The sequence below is a fragment of the Pristiophorus japonicus genome, chromosome 1, assembly GCF_044704955.1.
Source record: "Pristiophorus japonicus isolate sPriJap1 chromosome 1, sPriJap1.hap1, whole genome shotgun sequence".
Taxonomy (NCBI): Eukaryota; Metazoa; Chordata; class Chondrichthyes; family Pristiophoridae; genus Pristiophorus; species Pristiophorus japonicus.
In genome coordinates, this window is record NC_091977.1 from 339,890,021 (window position 1) to 339,911,355 (window position 21,335).

Here is a 21,335-nt window from a genome sequence, read left to right on the forward strand (position 1 = left end):
CACGATTCATACTTAATATTTGTGCCAATCCACTATAGAGCCAGCTCAAAAGATTTTAAAAGTTCAATGGCTAGTATAAGGTACCCTAGAAATTTTTCAATCGACGAACTGCCCTTTTTTGAAATTGATGTAACTATTTGTACTAACGATTTTCTCGTCCTTCTTCACCTGCGTTCTCCTCCAGACTCTGCCACTTGCCCGGAAGCGGATATGGGGCCCCGCAATTGGCCACGTTGATTCCGACCAGGTTGCCCGACTGAGCCGCAAGCCGCTAAGCTCTGAGGAGAGCGGCGGAGAGAGCCTGGATGGGGAGGGGATGGGGGGAAAGAGAGAGCTTGGTTGAGGGGGGGGGGGGGAAGAGAAAGCTTGGTTGGGGGGGAGGGGGAAGAGAGAGACTGGTTGAGGGGGGCGGGGGGGGGGGGAAAGAGAAAGCCTGGTTGGGGGGACAGAGAGAGCCTGGTTGGGGGGGAGGGGGAAGAGAGAGACTGGTTGAGGGGGGCGGGGGGGGGGGGGAAGAGAAAGCCTGGTTGGGGGGGAGGGGGAAGAGAGAGACTGGTTGGGGGAGGGGGGGAAAAAGAGAGATTGGTTGTTTGTGGGGGGGTGGAAAGAGAGAGAGTGCCAGGTTTTGGGGGGAGGGGGAGGGAGGGAGAGAGAGACACGCATGTGGGGGAGGAGAGGCGGAAGGGAGAGAGAAACAGAGACACATACACACGAGGGGGGATGTGAACATGACCTTTGAAACTGTGGCATCAATCGAATCACCAATTTTTGCAGATCATAGAATCATACAGTGATACTGCACAGAAGGATGCCGTTCAGCCCATGTGCCGGCTCTTTGTTAGAGCTATCTAATCAATCCCACTCCCTATAAATTTTCTCCCTTCAAGTATTCATCCAATGCTTTTTTGAATGTTACTATTGAATCTGCTTCCACCCCTCCTTCAGACAGTGCATTCCAGATCACCACAACGCGCTGTGTAAAAAAGTGTTACCTCATATCGCTTCTGGTTCTTTTGCCAATCACCTTAAATCTGGTTACCGACCCTCATGCCACTGGAAACAGTTTCTCTTTATTTACTCTATCAACACCATTCATAACTTTGAACAGATAAACCAAGTACTGTAATAGACTAAAGATACTTAAGTTCTGTGGCAGAATAAATGCCACAGCAAATTTTGTATACATTTAACTCATTTTGTTCCGACCGCCTAATTATACTACTTTACTTTTCAGGTTAAGCATGTGTTAACATCAAGGCTGGGCCCTTAGCTACTTTTGTCCCCTTTTTCAAATAGAAGAATTGCAGGTCTAATCTTGACCTAGTTACTACCGGTAACTACCAACTGCTTCTGTTCTTCAGACACTTGACTTTGATCAGGGGCAGAACAAAGAGATCGATAAAAGAAAATTAGGCCAAAGGTTTAAAAGTAACCACAAAGGTCTCCTAGAAATGGGCTGATGGTCTGCCACCTCCACTTGGTGAGTGGACTAACTCAGCATCAGCTTGAGAATTCTTAGGTTCATCAGAACGACAATACTGAGAGAAGGCTACGGTTGTTCAGCTGAAATCGTGAAGTCTGTGAAACAGCTGTGTCTTTCTCAGAGGAGAAGTGATACCAGGGAGGGCCCAGAGAAATAATTTATGGCAAACATTTAATTTCACTGTGAAAGAAAAAAAATAACGTGCATTTTTATAATGCTTTATCGCATCTTCAGGACGTCCCAAAGTGCTTCACAAACACTGAATTACTTTTGAAGTGCCGTCACTGTTGGAGGCAAACGCAGCAGCCAACTGTCAGGTCCAGCTGATCTGTTTTAGTGGTACTGGTTGAGGGAAGAATATTGGCCAGCACACCGAGAATGGTGCCACCATGGGACCTTTTACATCCACCAGAACAGGCAGATAGGGGTCTCCATTTAATGTGTCATCTGAAGATGACGCCTCTGACAAGGCAGAAACCAATACTTAAGGTGGCCACACACACAAATTACAGCCAAATGCAGAAGTAACACTTCCTCCAAATACAATTCCCTTCAAAACAACATTTCTTCAAAAGGAAGAAAACATTGATAAACTGCCAGGCAGCAGATTCTGCACAACTAGATCAAGGTTAAATTCTTCCTGTTGCTAGCTGCACCATATGTACAATTCCAAGGGTGTTTGACAAAAAAAATGGTTAGCTGTTCAAAACGTGAACTAAATTGATGTGGTTTATAAAGACAAACTAAGTTAGGTGGACAAGTGGCAATGCTGGTAAAGGTGGATATAATGTCAAATTAGTGGATGGGTGGATATAACTGTGGAAGGGCAACCATAATGTCAAAATGGTGGATATAACCACAAAAGACAAGGTGGCAGAAGCCTTTAGAAAGGAATTATTGAAGAGAAAAAAGTAATAAAATAACAATTACCAACTGTAGGAAATCAAAATGTAACATTCATGGTGGATTTCAATATCCTAGAGGTAAAATGAAGACATCAAGAATAATCTCAGAGATAATAAGTAATTGTTTCTTAACATAACGCCATTGGTTTCATCACAAGGTCGTGACTGGGCTGGGGTGGGGGTTCAGTGACTGCAGAAATCTGTATTAAATAAATCTTGACAGTGCGATTGCAAGATTAGGGAACATAACAAAATAGTCAAGCCTCGCCCTGGGCTGGAGGTATATACGAATTATAACTCGCCCCACCTCGTTCCGAAGTGGGGGCTTTGTCGAATAGACTACTTTCAAAATTGCTCAGTACTAATTCAATCAACTGTTTTAAAAGGAATTGGATCAAGATCTGGCTAAAAACAAGGTATCGAGTTTAACAGAATAAATGTTGGCACAGTTGATTAGATAGTTATGTAGCAATAAGAGGTACTTTATATACAATACTGTATTTGAAAATTTGGCTTCTTCATAGTTAGGAAAGTTAAGTATGTTGGGCCCAAGTTTCGGCCTCAGTTGCTCCTGATTTTTTGGAGCAACTGGTGTAGAACGGAGTATCTGAGAAATTCAAGTTCTCAGCATTTAGTTTGCTCCAGTTCTAGTCAGTTAGAACAGTTTCACTTTGGAACAGAATTTTTTTTTCAAAAGGGGGCGTGTCCGGCCACTTACGCCTGTTTTCAAAGTTTCGGCAGTGAAAACTTACTCCAAACTAACTTAGAATGGAGTAAGTGAAGATTTTTGTACGCTCGAAAAAACCTTGTCGACACTTTAGAAAATCAGGCGTATGTTACAAATCAGGTGTAGGGAATGGGGGGAGGGTTTAAAGGGAAGTTTACAAACATTAAACATTTCAATTTTACAAATAAAGAGCCATTATCAATAATAAATGATAAAAACATCAATAAATCAACCAATAAATCAATCAAAAAAAATTAATAAGAAATAATGTTTTTTTTAAAAAAAATCAATAAATAAAACATTTTCTACTTACCGACTGCAGCACCGGGAGCCCTCCAACAGCGTGCTGGGATGCCCCCCCCAAGTGTGTCTCTGTCAGTGTCTCTATCTTTCTGTCTGTGTGTGTGTCTCTCACTCTCTGTCTGTCAGTGTCTGTGTTTCTGACAGCAAGGGGAGGGGGAGCGGAGAGAGGGGGGCAGGGGGAATGGAGGGATGGAGGCAGAGGGGGAGGGAGGGAAGGGGGAGAGAAAGGGGGGGGAGGAGAAGGGGAAGGGGGGAGGAGGAGAAGGGGAAGGGGGGGAGGAAGGGGAAGGGGGGAGGAGGAGAAGGGTGAGGAGAAGGGGAAGGGGGGGGGAGAAGGAGAAGGGGAAGGGGGGAGGAGGAGAAGGGGAAGGGAGGGGAGGAGGAGAAGGGGAAGGGAGGGGAGGAGGAGAAGGGGAAGGGGGGAGGAGGAGAAGGAGAAGGGAGGATGAGGAGGAGAAGGGGAAGGGGGGAGGAGGAGAAGGGGAAGGGGGGGAGGAGAAGGGGAAGGGGGGAGGAGGAGAAGGGGAAGGGGGGGAGGAGGAGAAGGGGAAGGGGGGGAGGAGGAGAAGGGGAAGGGGGGGAGGAGGAGAAGGGGAAGGGGGGAGGAGGAGAAGGGGAAGGGGGGGAGGAGGAGAAGGGGAAGGGGGGGAGGAGGAGAAGGGGAAGGAGGAAGAGAAGGGGAAAGAGAGGGGATAGGAGAAGGGGGGAAGGAAAGGAGAAGGGGGGGAAGGAGAAGGGAGGGAGGAGAAAATAAGGGGGGGATAGAAGAGGGGGGATAGAAGGGGGGGATAGGAGAGGGAGGGATAGGAGAAGGGGGGAGGGATAGGAGAAGGGGGGAGGGATAGGAGAAGGGGGGAGGGATAGGAGAAGGGGGGAGGGATAGGAGAAGGGGGGAGGGATAGGAGAAGGGGGGAGGGATAGGAGAAGGGGGGAGGGATAGGAGAAGGGGGGAGGGATAGGAGAAGGGGGGAGGGATAGGAGAAGGGGGGAGGGATAGGAGAAGGGGGGAGGGATAGGAGAAGGGGGGAGGGATAGGAGAAGGGGGGAGGGATAGGAGAAGGGGGGAGGGATAGGAGAAGGGGGGAGGGATAGGAGAAGGGGGGAGGGATAGGAGAAGGGGGGAGGGATAGGAGAAGGGGGGAGGGATAGGAGAAGGGGGGAGGGATAGGAGAAGGGGGGAGGGATAGGAGAAGGGGGGAGGGATAGGAGAAGGGGGGAGGGATAGGAGAAGGGGGGAGGGATAGGAGAAGGGGGGAGGGATAGGAGAAGGGGGGAGGGATAGGAGAAGGGGGGAGGGATAGGAGAAGGGGGGAGGGATAGGAGAAGGGGGGAGGGATAGGAGAAGGGGGGAGGGATAGGAGAAGGGGGGAGGGATAGGAGAAGGGGGGAGGGATAGAAGAAGGGGGGAGGGATAGAAGAAGGGGGGAGGGATAGAAGAAGGGGGGAGGGATAGAAGGGGGGAGGGATAGAAGGGGGGAGGGATAGGAGAAGGGGGGAGGGATAGGAGAAGGGGGGGAATAGGAGAAGGGGGGGGGGGGAAGGAGAAGGGGGAGGTAGGCTGAACGGGCCGGACCCAGCCGGGCCCAAGACTTCGGGCAGGGCCCGTCCCCAGCACCAGATTTACAGGTAGGTGGCGTCGGGTCGGGTCGGGTCGGGTCGGGTCCGGGGTTGGGAGCGCGGGTTGGGTCGGGGTGGGGGGAGGAGGGAGGTCGGGTTGGTTCGGGTGGGGGAGGGGGAGGGAGAGAGCGCGGGTCGGCTCGGGGAGAGGGAGGTCAGGTTGGGTCGGGTCGGGTCCGGGTGGGGTCGGGAGCACGGGTGGGGTCGGGGGGGTGGTGGGAGGGAGGGAGAGGGAGGTCAAGTCAGGTGGGGGGGAGCGCTGGTCGGGTCAGGTCCGGTCTGGGGACAGGGGGGGGGCAGCGGGAGTCGAGTCGGGTCGGGAGGAAGCAGGAGCTGGGCGTGAGAGGCAGCCTTATGCACGCAGCCCCACTGAGGCCATTCGGCCAGGGCTAGGGGCTGCGTGCTTCGGGCCCCTCCCACACAGTTTTGGGCGCCTGGAACTACTGCACATGTGCGCCCACTGTAGCGCAGGGACCTGGCTCCGCCCCCTTCAGCTCGTGCTGCGCCGCGCCCGACTCCAGAGGACCAGCAGGGACCCGGAGAATACGCAAGTTTTGTTTAGGCGCACTTTGTGAACGGGCGTCCAGGTCGGGGCTGCGCCGTTCTAGGTGCGGCCCGAAACTTGGGCCCGTTAAGAGGCTGTGAAAGTGCAGGTTATCCATGGGCCACTGGGGAATGAATTTGATGGTCTGATGGCCTTTACCATTCCACACTTCAATTGTTCTACATTACAACTATAATAGTTTTCAAATTTATAATGATAATACTACTACAGGTAGAAGAATGATCAACCTCCACACATACCTCTCCTCTAAATCCGTAAGTTGCAATGCTAGTGAGATCTTCAAATTTCTGTAGCTTGCTTGTAGTAAATCTTTCACAAAGTATTTCCAAATCTTCCTTCTATTTATGAATAAAAGACAAGTTAGGAAGGGGAAAACCAAATGAAAAACACATTGTGTTGACATCTGAAAAACCGTTTAGTAAACTGTATTAGACAAAACTGATAAGACTTCTGAGCCAACTAGAAAGTTCCACAAGGTGGGCAGAGGGTGTCAAAGACTACACTGTCAACATAGCAAGGACCATCTCCCACCATGTTATTATAACATGCAGGCCATGATCCTTACCAGCGGTTCCATTACAGACCCAATCCACGTCCGGACCAGGGTCAAACAGGGCTGCGTCATCGCTCCAACCCTCTTCTCAATCTTCCTCGCTGCCATGCTCCACCTCATAGTCAAGAAGCTCCCCACTGGAGTGGAACTAAATTACAGAACTAATGGGAAGCTGTTTAACCTACGCCGCCTCCAGGCCAGGTCCAAGATCATTCCAACCTGTCGTTGAGCTGCAGTACGTGGACGACGCCTGCGTCTGCGCACATTCTGAGGCTGAACTCCAGGATATAGTCGATGTATTCATCGAGGCATATGAAACATGGGCCTTATGCTTAACCATAAGACAAAGGTCCTCCACCAGCCTGTCCTCGTCGCACAGCACTGCCCCCCAGTCATCAAGATTCACGGCGCGGCCCTCGACAACGTGGACCACTTCCCATACCTTGGGAGCCTTTTATCAACAAAGGCAGACATTGATGCGGAGATTCAACATCACCTCCAGTGCGCCAGTGCAGCCTTTGGCCGCCTGAGGAAAAGTGTTCGAAGACGAGGCCCTCAAATCTATCACCAAGCTTATGGTCTACAGGGCTGCAGTAATACCCGCCCTCCTGTATGGATCAGAGGCATGGACAATGTACAGAAGGCACCTCAAGTCGCTGGAGATATATCACCAATGATGTCTCCGCAAGATCCTGCAAATCCCCTGGGAGGACAGGCGCACCAACATTAGCGTCCTCACCCAGGCCAACATCCCCAGCATTGAAGCACTGACCACATTCGATCAGCTTCACTGGGCAGGCCACATAGTTCGCATGCCAGACACGAGGCTCCCTAAGCAATTGCTCTATGTGGAACTCTTTCACGGCAAACGAGCCAAAGGTGGGCAGCGGAAACGTTACAAGGACACCCTCAAAGCCTCCCCCCTGGTCAAGTGCGACATCACCACTGACACCTGGGAGTCCCTGGCCGAAGACCGCCCTAGGTGGAGAAAGTGCATCCGGGAGGGCGTTGATATCTGCGAATCTCAATGCCGCGAGCGTGAAGAAGTCAGGCGCAGGCAGCGGAAGGAGCGTGCGGCAAATCAGTCCCACCCCACCCTTCCCCCAACGAATGTCTGTCCCACCTGTGACAGGGTCTGTGGCTCTCGCACTGGACTGTTCAGCCACCAAAGGACTCACTTTAGGAGTGGAAGCAAGTCTTCCTCGATTCCGAGGGACTGCCTAAGATGATATCAGCTGCCTTGGCTCCAATTTCAAACTCCCTCCCTAAACCTTTCTGCCTCTCTCTGAAACTTAAAAAATCTTCTCATTGCTTTGACCAGCCTTTCCGTCACTCCTCGTGATCGCCCCCTCCCGAGGTCGGTGTCCATTCCCTTGCACTTATCTGTGAGCACCTTTGCTTGTTCCTTTTTGCTAAAGGTCTTCTATGTTGTGTGTTCCATCTTTTTACATACGATTCCCTTCTTTCCACATGGTAGTCACCGCGTCATGCAACCTTCCAGCCCAAGAGGACAGACTAAGATATTGCCAAAAATAGCACAGTGGGATTGGTCCACTGACTGTTTTCTGGCCCTATAGGAAACCACTTGGAATGCATTCTACAACTCCTTGTGGTTGAAATTAGAAATCGCTGTACAAAGGACTATGGGTATGATCCTGTTCTATTCTGTCGCCTTTTTAAAGCTACAATAATCAACTTTTTGAATTGTAAACTACTCCCCTGAATGACTGTAAATTGATTTATTTTTGCTCATTTTGCTCATTTACAAATCACCCATTAATTACTAATATAACATAGAAACATAGAAAATAGGTGCAGGAGTAGGCCATTCGGCCCTTCGAGCCTGCACCGCCATTCAATAAGATCATGCCTGATCATTCCCTCAGTACCTCTTTCCTGCTTTCTCTCCATACCCCTTGATCCCTTTAGCCTTAAGGGCCATATCTAACTCCCTCTTGAATATATCCAATGAACTGGCATCAACAATTCTCTGCGGCAGGGAATTCCACAGGTTAACAACTCTCTGAGTGAAGAAGTTTCTCCTCATCTCAGTCCTAAATGGCCTATCCCTTATCCTAAGACTGTGTCCCCTGGTTCTGGACTTCCCCAACATCGGGAACATTCTTTCCGCATCTAACCTGTCCCGTCCCGTCAGAATCATATACGTTTCTATGAGATTTCCTCTCATCCTTCTAAACTCCAGTGTATAAAGGCCCAGTTGATCCAGTCTCTCCTCATATGTCAGTCCAGCCATCCCTGGAATCAGTCTGGTGAACCTTCGCTGCATTCTCTCAATAGCAAAAACGTCCTTCCTTAGATTAGGTGAACAAAATTGAACACAATATTCCAGATGAGGCCTCACCAAGGCCCTGTACAATTGCAGTAAGACCTCCCTGCTCCTATACTCAAATCCTCTAGCTATGAAGGCCAACATGCCATTTGCCGCCTTCACCGCCTGCTGTACCTGCATGCCAACTTTCAATGACTGATGAACCATGACACCCAGGTCTCGTTGCACCTCCACTTTTCCTAATCTGCCGCCATTCAGATAATATTCTGCCTTCGTGTTTTTGCCACCAAAGTGGATAACCTCACATTTATCCACATTATACTGCATCTGCCATGCATTTGCCCACTCACCTAACCTGTCCAAGTCACCCTGCAGCCTCTTAGCATCCTCCTCACACCGCCACCCAGTTTAGTGTCATCTGCAAACTTGGAGATATTACACTCAATTCCTTCATCCAAATCATTAATGTATATTGTAAAGAACTGGGGTCCCAGCACTGAGCCCTGCGGCACTCCACTAATCACTGCCTCCCATTCCGAAAAGGACCCGTTTATTCCGACTCTCTGCTTCCTGTCTGCCAACCAATTCTCTATCCACGTCAGTATATTACCCCTAATACCATGTGCTTTGATTTTACACACCAATCTTTTATGTGGGACCTTGTCAAAGGCCTTTTGAAAGTCCAAATAAACCACATCCACTGGTTCTCCCTTGTCCACTCTACTAGTTACATCCTCAAAAAATTCCAGAAGATTTGTCAAGCATGATTTGCCTTTCATAAATCCATGCTGACTTGGACCGATCCTGTCACTGCTTTCCAAATGCGCTGCTATTTCATCCTTAATAATTGATTCCAACATTTTCCCCACTACTGATGTCAGGCTAACCGGTCTATAATTATCCGTTTTCTCTCTCCCTCCTTTTTAAAAAAGTGGCGTTACATTAGCTACCCTCCAGTCCATAGGAACTGATCCAGAGTCGATAGACTGTTGGAAAATGATCACCAATGCATCCGCTATTTCTAGGGCCACTTCCTTAATTACTCTGGGATGCAGACAATCAGGCCCCGGGGATTTATCAGCCTTCAATCCCGTCAATTTCCCCAACACAATTTCCCGCCTAATAAGGATATCCTTCAGTTCCTCCTTCTCACTAGACTCTCGATTCCCCCAGTACATCCGGAAGGTTATTTGTGTCTTCCTTTGTGAAGACAGAACCAAAGTATTTGTTCAATTGGTCTGCCATTTTTTTGTTCCCCATTATAAATTCACCTGAGTCCGACTGCAAGGGACCTACGTTTGTCTTCACTAATCTTTTTCTCTTCACATATCTATAGAAGCTTTTGCAGTCAGTTTTTATGTTCCCAGCAAGCTTCCTCTCGTACTCTATTTCCCCCCCATCTAATTAAACCCTTTGACCTCCTCTGCTGAATTCTAAATTTCTCCCAGTCCTCAGGTTTGCTGCTTTTTCTGGTCAATTTATATGCCTCTTCCTTGGATCTAACACTATCATTAATTTCCCTTGTTAGCCACGGTTGAGCCACCTTCCCCGTTTTATTTTTACGCCAGACAGGGATGTACAATTGTTGAAGTTCATCCATGTGATCTAAAAATGTTTGCCATTGCCTATCCACCGTCAACCCTTTAAGTATCATTTGCCAGTCTATTCTAGCCAATTCACGCCTCATGCCGTCGAAGTTAGCTTTCCTTAAGTTCAGGACCCTAGTTTCTGAATTAACTGTGTCACTCTCCATCTTAATAAAGAATTCTAACCAATTATGGTCACTCTTCTCCAAGGGGCCTCGCAAAACAAGATTGCTAATTAGTCCCTTCTCATTACACATCACCCAGTCTAGGATGGCCAGCTCTCTAGTTGGTTCCTCGACATATTGGTCAAGAAAACCATCCCTAATACATTCCTGGAAATCCTCCTCCACCGCATTGCTACCAGTTTAGTTAGCCCAATCTATATGTAAATTAAAGTCGCCCATGATAACTGCTGTACCTTTATTGCACACATCCCTTATTTCTTGTTTGATGCTGTCCCCAACCTCACTACTACTGCTTGGTGGCCTGTTCACAACTCCCACCAGCGGTTTCTGCCTTTTGGTATTCCGTAGCTCCACCCATACCGATTCCACATCATCCAAGCCAATGTCCTTCCTTACTATTGCATTAATTTCCTCTTTAACCAGCAACGCCACCCCGCCTCCTTTTATTTTCTGTCTATCCTTCCTAAATGTTGAATACCCCTGGATGTTGAGTTCCCAGCCTTGGTCACCCTGGAGCCATGTCTCTGTGATGCCAACTACATCATATTCATTAACTGCTATCTGCGCAGTTGTTTGTCCACCCTATTCCGAATACTCCTTGCAATGAGGCACAGAGCCTTCAGGCTTGTCTTTTTAACACACTTTGCCCCTTAGAATTTTGCTGTAATGTGGCCCTTTTTGTTTTTTGCCTTGGGTTTCTCTGCCCTCCACTTTTACTATTCTCCTTTCTATCTTTTGCCTCTGTCTCCCTTTTATTTCCCTCTGCCTCCCTGCATAGGTTCCCATCCCCCTGCCATATTAGTTTAACTCCTCCCCAATAGCACTAGCAAACACTCCCCCTCGGACATTGGTTCTGGTCTTGCCCAGGTGCAGACCGTCCGGTTTGTACTGGTCCCACCTCCCCCAGAAGCTGTTCCAATGCCCCAGGAATTTGAATCCCTCCCTTTTGCACCACTCCCCAACCATGTATTCACCTAAGCTATCCTGCAATTCCTACTCTGACTAGCACATGGCACTGGTAGCAATCCTGAGATTACTACTTTTGAGGTCCTACTTTTTAATTTAGCTCCTAGCTCCCTAAATTCGTCTCGTAGGACCTCATCCCGTTTTTTATCTATATCGTTGGTACCTATATGCACCACGACAACTGGCTGTTCACTCTCCCTTTTCAGAATGTCCTGTACCCGCTCCAAGACATCCTTGACCCTTGCACCAGGGAGGCAACATACCATCCTGGAGTCTCGGTTGCGGCTGCAGAAACGCCTATCTATTCCCCTTACAATTGAATCCCCTATCACTATCGCTCTCCCACTCTTTTTCCTGCCCTCCTGTGCAACAGAGCCACCCACGGTGCCATGAACTTGGCTGCTGCTACCCTCCCCTGATGAATCACCCCCCTCAACAGTACCCAAAGCGGTGTGTCTGTTTTGCAGGGGGTGACCGCAGGGGACTCCAGCACTGCTCTTCCTGTTGGTCACCCGTTCCCTATCTGGCTGTGTACCCTTTACCTGCGGTGTGACCAACTCGCTAAACGTGCTATTCACGTCATTCTCAGCATCGTGGATGCTCCAGAGTTCATCCACCCGCAGCTCCAGTGCCGCAATGCGGTCTGTCAAGATCTGCAGGCGGATGCACTTCCCACACACGGAGTCGTCAGGTACACCGGAAGCATCCGAGTTCCCACATAGTACAGGAGGAGCATAACACGTGTCCGAGCTCTCCTGCCATGACTTAACCCTTGGATTAACTTAATTGGGCAACAACAATGCTAAAGGTTGCTTACTGATAAAAAAGAATAAGAAAAACTACTTACCAATCACCAGCCAATCACTTACCCCCTTGGCTGTGACGTCACCTTTCGATTTCTTTCTACTTCTTTTTTGCCTTCTCTCCCTGCTGCACCTGCACAAGCTGGCCTCTCCGACTCACCACGAACTCCCGATGACTCACGGACGCTGGGCCTTTTTATAGGCCTCTCCACGCACCTCCCGAGCCTCTCCGACTCACCACGAACTCCCGATGACTCACGGACGTTGGGCCTTTTTATAGGCCTCTCCACGCACCTCCCAAGCCTCTCGCCGACTCACCACGAACTCCCGATGACTCATGGAAGCTGGGCCTTTTTATAGGCCTCTCCTCGCACCTCCCGAGTCTCTCGCCGACTCACCACGAACTCCCGACGACTCACGCACCTCCCGAGCCTCCCATAACACAATGTAAACTTGGTTCCATTTGTTTACCTTTATAGCTACTTACAATGGATGGGAATCTCAGCATCAGCAATTAACAGTCTTAGAAAAATGCTAGAACTAAGCTTGCACCAGGACCATGACATCAATGATGGCATTTAGTAGTACAGGTTGAACCGCTCTTATCCAGGACTCCCTTATCCGGTACCACCCCTCGTCCAGGCCGCCGGGTGGCACATGCGCAGAACGCGGCCGTCAAAGTCTACTCACCAATATAATCTTTCTCCTCGATCGGCTGACTCCTCCTCATCGCTCTGCTGGAACTCCTGCAGCCACAGTCCTCTGGCCGGCCGCTCCTCCCCACTGCGCTCCTTCCAGGTGGTCGGGCTGACTCTTCTGGGCCCGTCAATCTCCTCCCCGCGCCCACCCCCTCCCCACCCCCGCCCCCCAGCCGGACCTCCGGCGACCTCCCCTCATCCGGCAAAATCCCTCATCCGGTACAGGCCGGGTCGAGGGTGCTGGATAAGGGAAGTTCAACCTGTATCTGAAATTTATCCTTTATACTGTCCTATACAACAGCCACCCAGACAGCTAAAACTGTGCAGTAGTCCCCATTTATTTCCTCAGTAGCTTCTGGAGCAAATAAGGGAATAGACTGGACAAGAGAAAGAAGGGGGAAACTGGCAGTTTACAAAGAGAGAAAACCTGAAGTGAATATAAAAGAGGAAAAACAGAAAATGAAATAAAGCAGTCAAAAGCTGGAAAATACAGAAAAGGAAATGAAAAACTAATTTTGGAGGCAAAGAGAACATTAGAAAGAAAATGTATTCCATGTGTAGGTTTTAATAGATGTTGGTCCTGCAACAGTGTTAAGATTATAGTCTTTTTGCTTATTAATACTTTTTTTTGTATCTGTAGATAATCATAACTGGCTTAGCGGAAGGGTACATGGGCAATAACTGAACAATGGTACGTTGAAATATTGCAGCAAGACGTTGGAAAAGAAAGACTTGCATTTATATTGCATCTTTCACGATCACCAGATGTCCCAAAGCACTTTACAGCCAATGAAGCACTTTTTGAAGCATAGTCACTGTCGGAAATGCGGCAGCCAATTTGCACACAGCAAGCTCCCACAAACAGCAACATGAAAATGACCAGAAAATCTGTTTTTTAGTGATGTTGATTGAGGGATAAATATTAGCGAGGACATCGGGGATAACTCCCCTGCTCTTTTTCGAAATAGTGCCGTAGGATCTTTTACTTCCACTTGAGAGAATGCACGGGGCTTAGGTTTAATGTCTCATCCAAAAGACGGCACCTTCGACAGTGCAGCACTCCCTCAGTACTGCACTTGAGTGTCAGTCTAGATTTGTGTGCTCAAGTATCTGGAGTGGGACTTGAACCCACAACTTTCTGACTCAGAAGTCTGGGAACTACTGAAACGTAGCAAGAACTAGATTGATAATGACATTGACACTTGGGTGCCAGTGACCATAATTCAGTCAGATTCAAGTTGGTTATGGATAAGGACGAGAATAGGCCTGGAATAAAAGTTCCAAATTGGGGAAAAGCTAATTTTGCTAAGTTAAGGAATGATTTGGCCATAGTGGACTGGAAATAGCTACTTGTGGGTAAATCAGTGTCAGATCAGTGGGAGGCATTCAAGGAGGAGAAATGGAATGCTCAGGCTAAACATGTGCCCTTAAAGAGTAAGGCTGGGAAAAATAATTATAGAGCCTGCTGGATGTCTAGGGACTTACAAGGGAGGATTAAGCAAAAAAGGGACGCTTATGTCATATATCAACGGCTAAATACTTTAGAATCTTTAGAGGAATATAGAAAATTAAGAGGCAAAATTAAAAAGGATATTAGGAATACTAAGAGACAGCACGAGAGATTCTTGGCCAGTAAAATTAAGGAAAACCGCAAGATGTTCTATAAATATATGAAGAGTAAGAGGGTAACTAAAGAAAGGGGAGGGCCTATTAGAGACCATGAGGGTAATCTCTGTTTGGAGGCAGAAGATGTTGGGAGGGTTCTTAACCAATACGTCGCATCTGTTTTCACAAAGAAAAGAGGTAATGCAGATACTGTTATAGAGGAGGAGTGTGATATTCTGGATGAAATAAATATAGTGAGAGAGGAAGTATTAAGGGGTTTAGCAGCTTTGAAAGTAGATGAGTCCCCAGGCCCGGATGAAATGCATCCCAGGCTGTTGAGCGAAGTAAAAGAGGAAATAGCAGAGGCCTTGACCATCATTTTCCAGTCCTCTTTGGATATGGGCATGATGCCGGAGGATTGGAGGACTGCTATGTAGTACCATTGTTTAAGAAGGGAAAAAGTGTTCGGCCGAGTAATTACAGGCCTGTCAGCCTAACCTCACTGGTGGGAAAACTATTGGAAAAAATTCTGAAAGACAGGATAAATCTGCATTTGGATAGGCAAGGATTAATTAGGGACAGTCAGCACGGATTTGTTAAGGGAAGATCGTGTTTGACTAACCTGACTGAATTTTTTGAGGAGGTAACCAAGAGGGTCGATGAGGGTAATGCGTACGATGTAGTATGTATGGACTTTCGTAAGGCTTTATCATGGGTGACTTTAATCTACATATAGATTGGGCTAACCAAACTGGTAGCAATACGGTGGAGGAGGATTTCCTGGAGTGTATAAGGGATGGTTTTCTAGACCAATATTTCGAGAAACCAACTAGAGAGCAGGCCATCCTAGACTGGGTCTTGTGTAATAAGAGAGGATTAATTGGCAATCTTGTTGTGCGAGGCCCCTGGGGAAGAGTGACCATAATATGGTAGAATTCGTCATTAAGATGGAGAGTGAAACAGTTAATTCAGAGACTAGGGTCCTAAACTTAAAGAAAGGTAACTTCGATGGTATGAGACGTGAATTGGCTAGGATAGACTGGCGAATGATACTTAAAGGGTTGACGGTGGATAGGCAATGGCAGACATTTAAAGATCACATGGATGAACTTCAACAATTGTACATCCCTGTCTGGCGTAAAAATAAAACAGGGAAGGTGGCTCAACTGTGGCTAACAAGGGAAATTAGGGATAGTGTTAAATCCCAAGGAAGAGGCATATAAATTGGCCAGAAAAAGCAGCAAACCTGAGGACTGGGAGAAATTTAGAATTCAGCAGAGAAGGACAAAGGGTTTAGTTAGGAGGGGGAAAATAGAGTATGAGAGTAAGCTTGCAGGGAACATAAAAATGAAGAGAAAACGATTAGTGAAGACAAATTTAGGTCCCTTGTAGTCAGAATCAGGTGAATTTATAATATGGAACAAAGAAATGGCAGACCAACTGACCAAATACTTTGATTCTGTCTTCACTAACGAAGACACAAACAACCTTCCGGAAATACTAGGGGACCGAGGGTCTAGCGAGAAGGAGGAACTGAAGGAATTCCTTATTAGTCAGGAAATTGTGTGAGGGAAATTGATGGGATTGAAGGCCGATAAATCCCCAGGGCCTGATAAGTTCTCTGGGATGCAGACTAAGGAAGTGGCCCTGGAAATAGTGGATGTATTGGTGGTCATTTTCCAACATTCTATAGACTCTGGATCAGTTCCTATGGATTGGAGGATAGCTAATGTAACACCACTTTTTAAAAAAGGAGGGAGAGCGAAAACAGGGAATTATCGACCGGTTAGCCTGACATCGGTAGTGGGGAAAATGTTGGAATCAATTATTAAAGACATAATAGCAGCGCATTTGGAAAGCAGTGACAGGATCGGTCCAAGTCAGCATGGATTTATGAAAGGGAAATCATGCTTGACAAATCTTCTAGAATTTTTTGAGGATGTAACTAGTAGAGTGGACAAGGGAGAACCAGTGGATGTGGTGTATTTGGACTTTCAAAAAGACTTTTGACTAGGTCCCACACAAAAGATTATTGTGTGAAATTAAAGCACATGGTATTGGGGGTAATGTATTGACATGGATAGAGAACTGGTTGGCAGACAGGAAGCAAAGAGTGGGAATAAATGGGTCCTTTTCAGAATGGCAGGCAGTGACTAGTGGAGTACCGCAAGTGTTCAGTGTTGGGACCCCAGCTATTTATAATACACATGAATGATTTGGACAAAGTAATTGAATGTAATATCTCCAAGTTTGCAGATGACACTAAGCTGAGTGGCAGTGTGAGCTGTGAGGAGGATGCTAAGAGGCTGCAGGATGACTTGGACAGGTTAGGTGCGTGGGCAAATGCATGGCAGATATAGTATAATGTAGATAAATGTGAGGTTATCCAGTTTGCTGGCAAAAACAGGGAGGCGGAATATTATCTGAATGGTGACAGATTAGGAAAAGGGGAGGTGCAACGAGACCTGGGTGTCATGGTACATCAGTCATTGAAAGTTGGCATGCAGGTACAGCAGGCAGTGAAGAAAGCAAATGGCAAGTTGGCCTTCATAGCGAGAAGATTTGAGTATAGGAGCAAGGAGGTCTTACTGCAGTTGTATAGGGCCTTGGTGAGACCACACCTTGAATATTATGTGCAGTTTTGGTCTCCTAACCTGAGGAAGGACATTCTTGCTATTGAGGGAGTGCACCAGACTGATTCCCGCGATGGCAGGAATGACATATGAAGAAAGACTGGATTGACTAGGGTTATATTCACTGGAATTTAGAAGAATGAGAGGAGATCTCATGGAAACATATAAAATTCTGACAGGATTGGACAGGTTAGATGCAGGAAGAATGTTCCCGATGTTGGGGAAGTCCAGGGGTGACAGTCTAAAGACAAGGGGTAAGCCATTTAGGACCGAGATGAGGAGAAACTTCTTCACTCAGAGAATTGTGAACCTGTGGAATTCTCTACCACAGAAAGTTGTTGAGGCCAGTTCATTAGATATATTCAAAAGGGAGTTAGATGTGGCCCTTACGGCTAAAGAGATCAAGGGGTATGGAGAGAAAGCAGGAATGGGGCACTAAAGTTGCATGATCAGCCATGATCATATTGAATGGTGGTTCAGGCTCGAAGGGCCGAATAGCCTACTCCTGAACCTATTTTCTATGTTTCTATCAGTTGTAGCGACCTTCTTACAATGTGACAGCCTGTTAACCCAAGGTTGTCCAAACCACAGGCCATGGACCAGGTAAGATGCTGAGTGCTGGCAATCTGGCTCTTAAAGGCCAAACCACTTGAGTCCTATGCAGTTGTGTCTTATTCGCTGATTAATACTGTTTGAATTGGTGGACCTGAAAGTTTGTTAAATGCTGATCTTAGCCCTGCTGCCTCACGATATTAACAACTTGAGAAACACGGAACAAGGATTTAAACTTTCTGCACGGTCCACAAATACAAAATGTTGGGACACCCCCTGTGTTTGCCAATCAGTTTGAAATGTATCAGATCTTCTTGTTGAAATGCTATTACTTCAGGGAGTCTCAGAGTTCGCTTCATGAACCATCTAATGTCCAATCAGAAACTAACTGCTATTACAGTAATTGCGTGATTTGAGTGGATGGAGTGAGACAGCTACCACATTGTTCTAATCAGTACTGCAATCAATGCTTCGCCCCACCCTGACCTGGGTCCTTGAGTTGCTTTCAAGATTCACATTCCCACTAGTATACAGCCCTGGCATTTTTATGTAAGGCTTGTGAAATTTCATGCCAGAGGCTTGTAAACAGTTGCAAGCTTCTTTGGCTTACTGGTTAAGAGATCTTACCCTGACACCGGTCCCATTATCCTGGATCTGAATCAACTTCAGCCCACCATCCTTTACAGTGACTTGAATATTTGTAGATTTGGCATCCAAACTGTCAACAAGAAATGAGCCTGTTATCACAATGCACTGAAGATAATAAAGTTAATTCAAGACTTGGGAGGGGGAAAAAAAAATTCCAAAGAAGATTCCAAAAACATTTACAAGATCTTAATAGAAACATAGAAAATAGGAGCAGTAGTAGGCCATTCGGCCCTTCGAGTCTGCACTGCCATTCAATATGATCATGGCTGATCCTCTATCTCAACACCATATTCCCGCTTTTTCCCCATACCCCTTGATGCCTTTTGTTTCTAGAAATCTATCTATCCCGCTCTTAAATATATTCAATGACTTGGCCTCCACAGCCTTCTGGGGTAGAGAATTCCACTGGTTTACCACCCTCCGAGTGGAAACATTTCTCCTCATCTCGGTCCTAAATTTCCTACCCCATATCCCGAGACTGTGATCCCCTTGTTCTAGACTTTCCAGCCAGGGGAAACATCCTCCCCACATCCAGTCTATCCCACCCAGTCAGAATTTTACATGTTTCAATGAGATCCCCTCTCATTCTTCTAAACTCTAGTGAATACATGCCTAGTCGAATCAACCTCTTCTCATACAACAGTCCTGCCATCCCAGGAATCAGTCTGGTGAACCTTCGCTGCACTCCCTCTATGGCAAGTATATCCTTTTTTAGGTAAGGAGACTAAAACTGCACACAATACTCCTGGTGTGTAATCGCTGCAAAAAATTGTAAAAATAAAAACTTTAACTTATCTTTTTTGTAGGTTTTCATACTTACTGCTGCTGGCAGGGCTGCGAACCTGTCGGTGTTCTGGGCGTGACGTACGGGTCGGGAGAGAGCCGAAAGTTGGATGCAATCGGCATCGTTGCACGTCGGCGCTCTTCTCCCTGGCGGTACGCCCCATTGCCGCCGCAAACAGGTACCCCGAGGATCCGCCTGGGCTTTGCGACCGGGTTTTCGTTGCGGACGGTCAAATCACGGCGAAAACCCAGTCGCAAACTTCTCAAAAATCCGGCCCATAGGTTGCGACTATCATAGATGCAAGGCACAAGCAAGCAAATATCTGATTGATTTCCCCCTACTTATCAGAGAAATAGATCTGTAATTATCCTAGGATTCCTGATGCTGTGGAATCTACTCCATTTATATTGTGGAGAAAACATGGCAGCATTCACAAGCTTGTGCGGTTGTTTAAAATTCCCATTTCCAACTTCATCGCTATTGTCTCCAATGGCTCATGATAAAAATTGTCACTTTTGTCTGTGATCGATTCTTTCTTGCTGTTCACAGCACACAGGGTTAAAAGTTGTTACTGCTAACCGTTTCGGCAGGCTGCAGAGAATACACATTTGGCTGATCTATAGATATCTCGGGTAAAGGCAGAGAGGTAGGTTAGTACAGGAATATCTAGATAGGGTCAATTGCTGCGTAATCCTAGGATAGAGATCTAACAAGTCATTGAAGGTGTTTGGAACAGATCACCAAGTCATGCCATTTAATTTCAAACACAAACATCCTGTGTGGTTGTTCACAATACCTATTTGTTTGACAGCTAGAACTGTGTGGGAAAACATCATCTTCAATACTGTAAACCACTTAACCCAGTAATAAAAGCTGCAACGTTAGTATCCTCTTGTTTTGGGGCATCTTCAGAGTTCATCTTTGGGACTCAACAAATTGAGAATCTACTAACTGACGCTTTCAGCCAGTCACAGGAAGAATTCACACTTTTTGTTTGGGGGTGTTAGGGGATTAGACAAGTGAATGAATAGCTCCACAGTCCAGTGAATATATGAGTGGGGAGAACTGCCCTGGTTACTGGATGTAGCGTCTTCCTCACAAGTGTAGCAACAGCTATATTACACATTCCCATTGAGTATTTGATTTATACTCGTTACACTAAACATTTTTTTTAAAGCTAGTTACTCATTTAAAAGATTATAGATATAATTCCAATTTTTCTTTCAACATATTTGTAGTGATGCTGGCCTCTCTCTGTGCAACGTGTGACGTTTGAGTCAGTGGTTGACAGGGTAGATGCAGGGAGGATGTTTCCACTGGCTGGGGAGTCTGGAACAAGGGGGTCACAGTCTCAGAATAAGGGGTTCAGCCATTTGGGACTCCGCTGCTGCTGAAACCCTCGATTTTAAAATTTGCATGCCTTTTTCCAAATGCCCCCATAGCTACGTTCTTTCCTATCTTGGTAATCTCCTCCAGTCCAGGCAAGTAACATTTAGTATCCAAGGATATACTTGCATTGGAGGTTGTTCAGAGAAGGTTCATTCCGGAGATGAGGGGGTTGACATGAAGATTGGTTGAGTAGGTTGGGCTATACACATTGGAGTTCAGAAGAATGAGAGGTGATCTTATCAAAACATAGAAACATAGACATAGAAACATAGAAAATAGGTGCAGAAGTAGGCCATTCGGCCCTTCGAGCCTGCACCACCATTCAATAAGATCATGGCTGATCATCACCTCAGTACCCCTTTCCTGCTTTCTCTCCATACCCCTTGATCCCATTAGCTATAAGGGTCAAACCTAACTCCCTCTTAAATATATCCAACGAACTGGCATCAACAACTCTCTGCGGTAGAGAATTCCACAGGTTAACAACTCTCTGAGTGAAGAAGTTTCTCCTCATCTCGGTCCTAAATGGCTTACCCCTTATCCTTAGATTGTGTACCTTGGTTCTGGACTTCCCCAACATTGGGAACATTCTTCCTGCATCTAACCTGTGCAGTTCCGTCAGAATTTTATGTTTCTATGAGATCCCCTCTCATCCTTCTAAACTCCAGTGAATACAGGCCCAGTCGATCCAGTCTCTCCTCATATGTCAGTGCTGCCATCCCAAGAATCAGTCTGGTGAACCTTCGCTGCACTCCCTCAATAGCTAGAATGTCCTTCCTCAGATTAGGAGACCAAAACTGAACACAATATTCCAGGTGAGGCCTCACTAAGGCCCTGTACAACTGCAGTTAAGACTTTCCTGCCCCTATACTCAAATCCCCTAGCTATAAAGGCCAACATACCATTTGTACCTGCTGTACCTGCATGCCAACTTTCAATGACTGATGTACCATGACACCCAGGTCTTGTTGTACCTCCTCTTTTCCTAATCTGCCGCCATTCAGATAATATTTTGCCTTCGTGTTTTTGCCACCAAAGTGGAT

At 46.9% G+C, this 21,335-nt stretch overlaps 1 protein-coding gene across 1 annotated transcript in view; it reads right to left on the reverse strand.

Annotated features, from left to right (window-relative positions):
• Positions 1-21,335, reverse strand: part of mlh1 (mutL homolog 1, colon cancer, nonpolyposis type 2 (E. coli)) — a 68,016-nt gene that overhangs the window by 40,438 nt on the left and 6,243 nt on the right. The window contains exons 2-3 of the mRNA XM_070889788.1: positions 18,099-18,189; positions 5,840-5,938 (exon numbers count right to left, since the gene is read on the reverse strand). Of these exons, the coding sequence (XP_070745889.1) occupies positions 5,840-5,938; positions 18,099-18,189 (190 nt within the window). The remainder of the gene's footprint in view (positions 1-5,839; positions 5,939-18,098; positions 18,190-21,335) is intronic.